Here is an 11,061-nt window from a genome sequence, read left to right as displayed (position 1 = left end):
TCAATGCTATTGTGGTTATCTTATATTCTTAAATAGCTACAGTAATATTTCATATTTTATTTTAGATTCTTGTATTTTAGATAAAGCGACCCATACATGACACATAAAATCTAAATCTCTTATTAGACACTTTTTGTGCATAGCTAATCAGACCTTTCCTGTCTAAGTGGGAAAAAAATCCGTTTGTTGTTTAGTCAGTGGTGATTACAAGATGACATTATTTTCATAGAGACTCATAATGATCATTTTCTAGCCTGAACTAATTTATATGTGTGAATTACCTTAGTAATCATAAAAATGTTCATGACTTTCCTTAAGTAGGCTACTTATGTTTTTCCATGGTTTTGCAAGACTACAAATAGCTCCTTACAAAATCCTCTGATATTTCCAGACTTCCCATCGCAGCGGGAGCCCTGCTTATTGCAAGCCCATTTCACAAATAACGGAGAGAAATTCAGAGCGAGTCTACTGCGTTAGAAGCGCATCAAGAACAGGCAGGTCCGTAAAAGCGCTGTTCCGCGGTAGGTGGTGCTAAACTCATTCACATTTTGTCGGTACCTCGGTGGGTACACAGGATGATTTTAATCGCGCTGGACAGCGTCCAGCGTCACTCACAGTCTCGGCAAGTCAGCGCGCTGCGCACAAGAGCAACAACCTCATTCCTGGATATTAGGCACTAGGGGCAAGTGCGCGAGCGCAGCGCGCGGACACATTTCGCCTTTCGTTCGCTGAGAGAGGAGCGCGCGAATGGTTTTCAAACTGAAATGAATCGTTAACGGCCGTTTGAAGATGAAGAGGTTTTCTCGAAAGCTGACTTTAGCTCTCGCAGCGCTGGTTTGGATAGCCGCTTTACTCTATTTCATATTGCTGAATAGCCGCAAAATACTACCTGACCAAAGAAACGAGCAACCGCAAGTCAAAGAGGTGAGTGATACATCATGATATGTTAGAAATAACAAACCTCGTAGACGAAATGGATTGATTTGGGTGGTTTATTTGCGTTTAAAACCTGTCAGTAACTCTTTAATTCTTTGTTTTTCGTGTTCTGACAGAAAATATTTGTAAAGGTGCGTCACTTTACGATACCTGAGCCAACAATAAAGGGCAAAGCAGTCCAATATCGTTTTTTTTAATGTTGTTGGATGTGGAAAAGAGGAAGGTTTAGTCAGATGAATTCTTTTTCTGAACTTATTTTGAACCACAAGGAGAAATTTAGCTTACTTTTCCCTCGGGAGACGACATAAAATGCTTTGCGATAACCTTTTCACATTTGTTTGTTGAGCAATATAATTCTGCAATAGCTAATTTAGTCTCTTTTTCTATTCAAGCATGAATTTATCAGTCAGTATGATGGACGCACGAAAATGGCTTTAATGTAATTATGTGCGTACAAGAGGGAGTAGATATTCAATCTAGATTATTGAGTGAAAAGTAAATATTTAAGAAATGGTTGTAATTAACGCTATAAACGAACCAGTAACATTTGTACCTCTGACATTTGCTTTCATCAGCCACTTTTTGACTCCCCACAGGAAAGACAAATCACAAATGAGATCCCTCGCATTTGTTTCTCATAGACAGCAATGAGTTTTATCAAGGTTTATTTCTTAGGAGAAAGTGTTCTGTTTTCCCTTGACAAGTAATAATCTCTCATGTGGTTCATCTGGTCTGGAGTTTCAGAAAAGTCTCCGTTTGCCAGGATACCTTCTGAAATTTCAGCATGAACTTAAAAATCAAATTCCTCCAAAAATCTAATTAGCCTATGTGCACTATGTTATCCACCTTCATTTTATATCAGTTCAGTTCAGTTCAATTTTATTTATATAGCACATTTAAAAACAACCATGGTTGACCAAAGTGCTTAACAATGTCCGGAAAACCGCACACACAAACAAGACAAATACAGTAAAAACATCACAATGTCTCAGCTCAGCTCGAAATAAAAGCCATGGAATACAGATGTGTCTTAAGTAATAACTTAAAAATTCCAACAGTCTGAGCAGTTCTTATGTGTAAACTATTCCACAAATTAGGTGCCACCACTGAAAAAGCTCGGTCACCTTTATTTTTTAACCTGGCTCTCAGAACATTGAGGAGCACCTGATTGGACGACCTCAGCGCTTTAACAGGAGTGTGGACATGTAAAAGCTCTGATAAATAAGCAGGTGCCAACCCATTTAAGATCTTAAAAACAAACAATAAAATCTTGAAATCAGGAAGCCAGTGTAGTGATTTTTAGTCCCAGTTACAAGCCGAGCTGCTGCATTCTGGACTAACTGTAAGCATTGAAGAGATGACTGATCCAAACCAACAAATAAAGAGTTACAGTAGTCTAGATGTTATAAAAGCATGAATTACACTTTCAAACTCCTTACGTGGCAGGTAGGGCTTGACTTAAACCAACAGTCTCAGTTGAAAGAAACTGACTTTTACAACAGAACTAATCTGTTTTTCAAATTTAAAAGCACTGTCAAAAATCACACCAAGATTCTTGGTGAATGGACGAACATTCAAACCTAAATTATCAAGTGCATCTACACAAGCACTTAAATCCCCAGGATGACCAAACACAACAATCTCAATCTTATTTTCATTAAGACAAAGAAAGTTCTGATCCAGCCATATTTTTATATCTCTATATTCTTACTGTAAGCAGCTGTCTCATTTGTTTCATCTCACTTTATTCTTCTTTGAGACATTTAAGAAGAAACACTTGGGACAAAACCGATTCTTAAAGAACTTCATTAAGTCTATCAATAATCAAACTCAAGATGTTTGAACTACTTTTCTATATATTTCTCTCCCCATAAGACTAACTCAAGATTATGTTTCCTATTAAGATGTAAGATATATAAAGGCTATATAAAATAGTTAGTTTCATGTGTGAGATTATGGATTTTACAAGGAGGCACCAAACAATAAATAATTACACAATTTTGTTCGATATCTATCAAGACTAAGATAGAAAGTAATGGGAACAGTAGGTCAAGGATATTCACAAACAGCATAAAGCGAGATGATGCACATATGTGTTGCATTAATAAATAGATCTAGCCTGCTGCGTTGTTGCTGTCGGAAGCGTAAATCTGCAGCAAAGTCTTGTACATCTTGTAAGTCAGTTTTTCATTCAAACAGCGGCTGGTATATGACAATAAAGTATCACTGAGGGTAATGGGGTATGAAACATGATGTATGGTGTAATATATCTCAACACTGAGCAACACTCTATAGGAACGGAAATACAAAAACAGTTTGCACATGCTCCTTACATCTGTACAGAGACAATGAGGGACTTTTTATGGTATAATGACCGGATTTATCTCAGAAGGAATGCAGAAAGAATTCTTAGCCGGTGGATGCTTCAGTAGTGATGGATTTGACTTTTTTCCCTCAGTTTCTCTGTACATCCTTGTGTGAGTATGTAAAACAAAAAATAAGTTAAACAGTTAATGTGGCCTTGAAAACCGCCGGGAGATCGATTTTACAGACACTCCCCCTTTAAATACAACTAAGCGCTGGGAGAGAAATGCCTACTTTAGTATTCTGTGTTGAACATCATGTTTCCATTTGCTGTTTGCTTCAATATCTATTTTCTGTAATAACCCTGACAGGGAAGGCCGAACCTGCAATAGCTGTTATTGGCGAGGAGGAATGTGAAATACAGGGTTGGCTCAGCGGCTGTTGAGGTGAATGCGGTGTGTGTCACGGTGGCCAGTGTGTTCAAACCATTCATCAAATGGTGGTGACATCTCACTCAGATTCGATGGGGAGATACTCCCCCATCAGCAGAGTGATGCATTATCTTTATAATGGTAAGGGAGGACTGAGATATCACCCATGACATCTGCTATTACCATGATTCATGGCAGATATGTCCCACAATACAGATTACACAAGCAGACATTGTTGTTGTGGGGTATATTCACAGAGGCTTCGTGTCACTGGCATTGAGATGTTAGACCGGACAGATGGAGTTTGATGGACTCATCATTTGCCTGCACATGAATTCTGACAGAACATTGGAATGAATCATTTTAATGCAACACCGCAGACCAATTTTACAGTCATGCACGGCTTCTGTACCTGCTGAGAGTGTGCTGAGGCCTTTAAAAAAAGGAGCAGGATTTCAAAAGTATTTCAGATGTGTGGTTTTGTGCATTGCAAGAGGGCAGAGGCTTTGGTGGAGTAGAGCGCTCTATAAAAAGGACCCACACAACCACACATACAGAGTACAGACTACAGGACAGGGAGGATCCAATTACCACTTCCTCAGTCTGTCCTCCTCTCATTAGAAGGCTGAGCTCTGTGGGAGCGGGGGAACACTGAGCCCCAAACGTGGCACAGCTCAAATGCCCTGATCAGTGACTGTGGAGCATCAAGGAGCTAATGATTTCAGCGGGGAGCGTGTGGGTGGGTGTGCGAACGTTGCCTTTTGAAGGCGAATAAAATTGTTAAGCAGATAGGAAATTTGACACATTGATTCAGAACCTGTCATCTTTTTTTTTCATGTGCTAATTAAATTCTGTTTCTATTACTGAGTATGCTTAATCATTAAAAGAGTTCATTTTTGCAGTGAGTCATTGTGCCCTAATCCAAAGTGTCTAGATTAACAACGATGTTACATTTTTACTAGCGCTCTCACCTTTTGTCATTTAAACGTTAACTCAGCCTGTAGGCTTGGCATGTCGCTTTAAAGTTGCTAGGCCATTTTAGACAAACTCAGAATGGATGAAGTGCCTGTGGTGTTGTGAGTAATAAGAACTAAAGACTGGACCACTGGAAAACGTTTTTTTTGCAGTCATTGCTGATTGCCGAAAGTCAGTTTGCAGATTTTAGGCAGTCCAATTTAATACATTTCACAGAAAATTGTGCAGTGTATATTTCTTTAGCTTCACACTATGAATCCATCCAGTCAGAGGATATCAAACATATTTAATATTTTAGCCGATTTTGCACACTAATTGCGTTCTAAATTGCATAATGTTTGGTGTGAAACTTACTTTGTGACAATTAAAAAAAAGTACACTCTATATGATGTGAATATAGGTATTATGAATGAAATGGGGACATACTACATCCGCCATGTTGTTACTGTCACGTGGCCTACTAGTGTCAGTTGCGTTGCTTCACTGCCATTCACAACGCGTCTCCCATGACCTGATGAGATGGTAAAGGGTCCATCAGATGTGCACTTCAAAATCTTGGCAGAAGTAATAGGTCATCTGGGTACTTTCCAACGTTTTTCTGGATGGATGGATGGATGTATGGATGGATTGATGGAGGATTTTTTTTTGCATATTGTGAATTTTGACACTTTTTCAAGTACTGTATTTTTTTTGGCCTATTTTTAAACATAATACAAATAAATATCCCAAAAACTATGGGAGTTTTGTGCAATAAAAGTTAGAGATAATTAGCCTATATATTTGTTGAATATCTGCCAGCAAACCAATTGAAGAGCTGTGCGTCCTTGGATTGAGTCTGCATTGTTTAGCCTATTTATGTTGCACTGTGTCCACTTGTGTCCAAAATCGACTCTGTGAGAGACTCGTTTGATTGGGGTCCCTATTATCCAAATGTTATTTTGAAAATATGTAGTTTTGCATATCCCTAATGAGAACATTTACATATTGTTTGTATTATGAGAATGTGTGTATCTGCATTTCAATATCAGCCTGACTTTTAGACAGACTGAAACCACCAATATTATCTGATACCGATATGAATTGGCGAGTGGAATTGAAAGCCCAGCCATTATCATGCTAAGCAGTCTAAAGAAACATGTGCAATTACCCACCTCTATTGCTGGCTGTAAAGATGCTGTTGTGGCTGTTGTAAAGCAGCAGGCCATGACATTCCAAGCACACATGCAATACTGTGAAAAGGCATGTGAGCACACTGGTGAATTCTTAACTCATTGTGTTTACAATGCCCTGAAGTCCACTCACTCTAGAAATACAGTTTAATAGCTCTATATTAATGCTGTTGTTTTATTGCAAAAAAAGGGAGTATAAAGTTTCTTGAAATTATTCCAAGTGGGAATTTTAAGGCCAATTCACACTGCACTGACAGATGCAGACAAACGACAACAAGACATGCTCATTGGATTTTGTCAGATCATTGTGTTACCTCTGTTGGCTTTAGTTAGCTCTTGTTTTTGCCGATTGAACATGTTGAATCAGCATTTCTCTGGTTTTGGAATATCTGAGAAGTGACACTGTTTTTGGTTGGCTCTCGCCATTGTTCTGCGTCTGTTGACGCAGTGTGAATTGGCCTTTAAGGGGTGGTTTGTGCTTGATGACTTTTGCGTATTTTTATTTTTCGGGTACCTTTTTAAATTTAAGAATACTTTTTCTGATTTTTCTTTACATGTCTGCACATGACTTTCATTAAAGCGCAAATTTGGAAAAATTCTGTGCTTTTAAAAAATGAAACAAAACAAAAAAGGTCATCATATTCTCTGTATCCCCTTCGTCCTCCTAATTAGCAATACCTCTGAAACGGCATATGTCATAATCATGGCTTATTGATTTATGATCTGTGTTTTCATTGTAATAACCCTTGCTATTGTTATAAGCAGAATCTCTACACAAATTCGAATGCTAGTGGCGGTTATTTCCATGGAGGGCAGTAGCTGCATTTGGAAACGCAGGAGAGAAGGAGGCATCATCATCAGTCAGCATTCATACAGGCGTCTGGGGAGAAACTAGCAACCTGCTGGCATGGGTAATCACCAGCCCCAACCATAACCAACAGCCTCTAGCCCCCTTAATGGTCTAACATCAGCAAAAAAGCTCAAGGAAATAATAAGTGGGAAAACATGGAAACTCTCAAGCTGCTGTCGATGCAGAATGTGGAGGTTTATTAAATTATGATTGATATGGCCTTATGGATTTCAAGACGTAGTGTGTTCAACCCTCAATATTCGTGACTACAGCTTGCTGTGTGCCTCATATTTTGAGGGGATTGGTGTGATGGTGCTGCAGAACGCTTAAATATTAATGACTTTCTTATGATAATTGAGAATATTGCCAACAGCAACTTTGTTTACTTTTCCCCACTTTTTTAAATAGTTTACTGAATGTGTTTTTCCACCAAGTGAACATACTCATATCAGAGTCTTGGGTTTCGCAGTGGATTATTATTATTATTTTTAGATTTGAAACTCAAAGATGCTAGGATTTCAGAACTATTAGGGATGACTTATGTAACCTGAAGTGTCGCTGTCTTCAAGCATTTCTGTGGAACAAGACAACAGACAGTGAAACATAAATAGGCTAAATAATTACAATTAATCTGCTGTGTTTCCATTATTCTGTAGATCTCAGATGCTGAGTGGGATGACCTGCTGGAAGAGTTTGAAGAAAAAAGCTACCTCAATGCTCACAGATGGAAGCCAGGCCAGGACCCCTACAGTCTGTATGCTTTCAATCAAAGAGAGAGCGAGAGAATCCCCAGCAACAGAGCGCTTAGAGACACCCGACATTACAGGTAAGCCCTGTGTGTGTGTGTGTGTGTGTGATCTATATATAAAATCCACACAGTTCATATTAAATTAATGAAGGTGCATCTATGAGTTCTTGAAAACTTTTCGAAACTGATGAAAGGTGTACTGAGATAAAAAAGTAAGGATTAAATTTCATGAGCAACAATTTTATGAGTGGTTCATGGCTGGGTAGTGAGTGCTTCTCAGGTTCTCTAAGGTCGATATGCTATACTAGATCATGAAGCATTTACACTACTATTCAGAAGTTTTGGTTCGGTAAGATTTTTAAAGTGATTTTGAAATAAGAGGCTGCATTTATTTGATCAAAAATATAATAAAACAGTAATATTGTAAAATATTATTACAGTTTAATATTTTTCCAATAGACATTTCTTATCTTACTGACCCCAAACTTTGGAATGGTAGATCAAACTCTGCTGTATTATCAACTTTTAGCTCTAATTCAGTGATTGCACAGACAAAACTGTATTTACTTTACTGCACTTTTGCCACAACCACATTTTTTTCTCACTCTCTGCCATATGCAGCAAAGCAAAACTAACTAAAAAGAGGTGGATTGGTGCTGTTTCAGAAATTCAGCAGATAGAATTAACTTGATTGTTAACATGCTTAAATTTGCCTTGGTAATTGAGCTTCTTTATGAATGCTGTCTGTGATATTTGGCAGCTCTCGGTGGCAACATGACCTTGTGGTATTTGTAGCTCATGAAATTAGACCGCTCCTGGCCACAGTACATTTTCACTCTCTGCAGCACTGCGGGAGGTCACTCACTCATTAGTGCATGTCACTTTCGTCAGTCAGATTGCCACATTTAATTTTGCATCTATTTCTGGATCCTTTTCATGTTTACACCTGATATTAACATCCATCTCGGTTACTCAGATCGCATGTGATCTGCTGTGACAGATTTTCTCATGTTTGCACCCAGGGGCGATTCTAGGATTTTCATTTTAGGGTGGCTCAGCCCCCAATGAGGGTATAATATATATATATATATACATGTGTAAACAAAAACACATTTGAACCATGTGCAAACAAAAATATAACCTAATAAATTACAATTAAGGCGTATTGAATGTTAAAATGTGTTTTAAACAAAGTTAAGTGGTTATCATTACCCATTTTACTCTTAGTAATTTAATAATTTAATACATTTCATCATTTAAAAGTTTAGTTCAGAAGTATCGTATCGGTATCGATATCGACGATACTGCCTTGAAAAATATCGGTATCGTATCGAAAACAAAATAAGTGGTATCGCCCATCCTTAGCACAGAGCAATCACACTAGTCAATCCAACCAGGCTTTGGGGGTCAAACACGCTCTGGCATGGCTCAAAAGGCCTAGTGTGAGTGCACCCGTAAATGTGAAAGAAGTTAATGTGCCTTCTAAAAATCTTAGCAATTCAGACAGTAGTATTTATGTTTTAAATTAATTAGGGATGCTACGATCAGGATTTTTGCAGCCAATACTGAGTACCGATTTCTTGTCATGGTGATCGGCCGATACCGATGCCGATTCTGATGCTTCTAGCTTTATATAGACGGTTTCATCGGGCGCACGCGCCTGGCCCAGCCTGAAGTTAACTTCCGGTCTGTGTTTGTTTATCAGTCTGGCTATGGCACCGGCTACAAACGCAGTTAAAGTTAAGGTGATGAGTAGACTGAAGTTGGGCTCAGGTGGTTGTGCTGTGGGATGTGTTTCCCATACATCTATTTATTTGTGGCGCTCGCCACAATATCAAAACTGACCGACTTTCCAAAAGGCTTCGTTGAATAAACATGAGCACGTACCGCACATTTAAAAATCAAAATGAGGCGCGGGTGTTTTTATATCACTGTATTTCTGAAAGAAGACTATCTTTAGAAAATTTTCGATGTAATTTTCATTTCATTTTTCATGTTATCTGATAAAGCAGAGTTTGTGAGCTCAGTGCTGCTTTGTGTACAGCTGTTACTGGGGAAACCTCTGTTTCTCCCACTTTAAAATGCATTCTGATTATTTGCGGGTGGGTCGCGAGTGGATAAATCATAAATGGTGCAAATATTAACAAAAATTTTTTTTTCATGAGGCAGACGTGTGTGACATTTCGCATGTGTGTGTGTGTGTGTGTTCGTTCGCCTGATCGGGAAGGGGCAGTGACAGAAACGGTGACATTCCAGATAAAGTTTGAAAGGAGTAAAGCGTCGGAGGATGCTAAGGGAACGCCCTTCAGCGTGACCGGCTCTGAACCTCGTGTGTAATCAGACCAATAGATGGTCGATACGTCACGGGCGGGTGACGTAATAACCAGGAAGCTATAAAAGCACGTGTGGTGAGACTAGCGTCAGCTTCCAGGAATGAAGCAAGCGCTGGCAGAGATGCCGAAAGTATGCCCTTCAGCGTGACCGGCTCTGAACCTCGTGTGTAATCAGACCAATAGATGGTCGATACGTCACGGGCGGGTGACGTAATAACCAGGAAGCTATAAAAGCACGTGTGGTGAGACTAGCGTCAGCTTCCAGGAATGAAGCAAGCGCTGGCAGAGATGCCGAAAGTATGACCCCGAGACGCAGCGTCTCGTTCCCTCGAGGAACCATGGTTACATATGTACCTGAGACTCGAGCTGCGTCGGAGGACGCTAAGGGAACGAGAATGCCCACGCCGCCAGACTTTCAAATTTCGCCTAGTGTGGAAGCGTGCACCGCTAAGGCGCGAGAACAGAGGAGCCAGGAGTGGCTCGCATGTCTAGGCCATAGAACCTGACGAAGGTTAGGGGTGTGGACCCTCCTGCAGCGTTGCAGATGTCCTGCATTGAGACACCTACCAAGAAGGCCTTAGAGGCCGCCACACTTCTCGTAGAGTGAGCCTTGACCCCAAGAGGCGAAGGGAGATCAGAGGACTCATAAGAAATAGAAATAGCATCTGTTATCCACCGACTGAGGGTCTGTTTCGTAGCAGGAAGACCTCTCTTAGGGGGACCATAGCATACAAGCAGTTGGTCCGCCCTTCTCCACAAGGCAGCTCTGTGGACGTATGCGTCCAATACTCACACTGGACACATACAGTTTAGCTTCTGCTGGTCTGGATCCCCAAAGGGAGGAGGACTGAAGGCCTGGAGTATGACAGGCCGTGGTGTAGAGGAGGGGACCTTAGGAACAACCCGCTCGAGGGAACAGAAATGCTTTGGCCAGACCGGGCGCAAAGTCAAGATAAGACGGGACCATTGAAAGAGCCTGCAGATCCCCAACTCTCTTGAGAGAAGATATCGCCAGATGGAAGGTAGTTTTGATAGTAAGGTGGCGATCAGAGATCTCCTCAATAGGCTCGAAGGGAGGCCTGCAGAGAGCCTCTAGCACCACAGCCAGGTCCCACGTGGGGACCTGAGATCGTACCGGAGGCCTCAGCCTCAGTGCACTGCGGAGGAAACGTGTAACTAGGGGGTGTCTGCCCACTGACTGGCCACCAAGAGGGGCGTGGTAGGCCGCAATAGCCGCCACGTAGACCTTCAGGGTGGAGTGGGTCAACCCTGCGGAGAAACAGGCCTGCAAGAACTCCAGCACTGTACCAACCGG

The 11,061-nt window shown here is 40.6% G+C and overlaps 1 protein-coding gene across 2 annotated transcripts in view; it reads left to right on the top strand.

Annotated features, from left to right (window-relative positions):
• Positions 1-591: 591 nt before the first annotated feature.
• galnt14 (UDP-N-acetyl-alpha-D-galactosamine:polypeptide N-acetylgalactosaminyltransferase 14 (GalNAc-T14)) overlaps positions 592-11,061 on the top strand; it is a 74,270-nt gene continuing 63,800 nt past the window's right edge. Inside the window, exons 1-2 of one of the 2 annotated variants that reach the window (XM_016235647.1) lie at positions 592-924; positions 7,322-7,491. In XM_016235647.1, the coding sequence (XP_016091133.1) occupies positions 790-924; positions 7,322-7,491 (305 nt within the window). In that variant the 5' untranslated portion in view covers positions 592-789. The remainder of the gene's footprint in view (positions 925-7,321; positions 7,492-11,061) is intronic. The other variant, XM_016235646.1, reaches the window with a different exon arrangement.

This window comes from Sinocyclocheilus grahami, unplaced genomic scaffold, assembly GCF_001515645.1.
Source record: "Sinocyclocheilus grahami isolate Dianchi unplaced genomic scaffold, SAMN03320097.WGS_v1.1 scaffold473.1, whole genome shotgun sequence".
Classification (NCBI taxonomy): Eukaryota; Metazoa; Chordata; class Actinopteri; order Cypriniformes; family Cyprinidae; genus Sinocyclocheilus; species Sinocyclocheilus grahami.
This window is presented reverse-complemented; position numbering and strand designations above follow the sequence as displayed.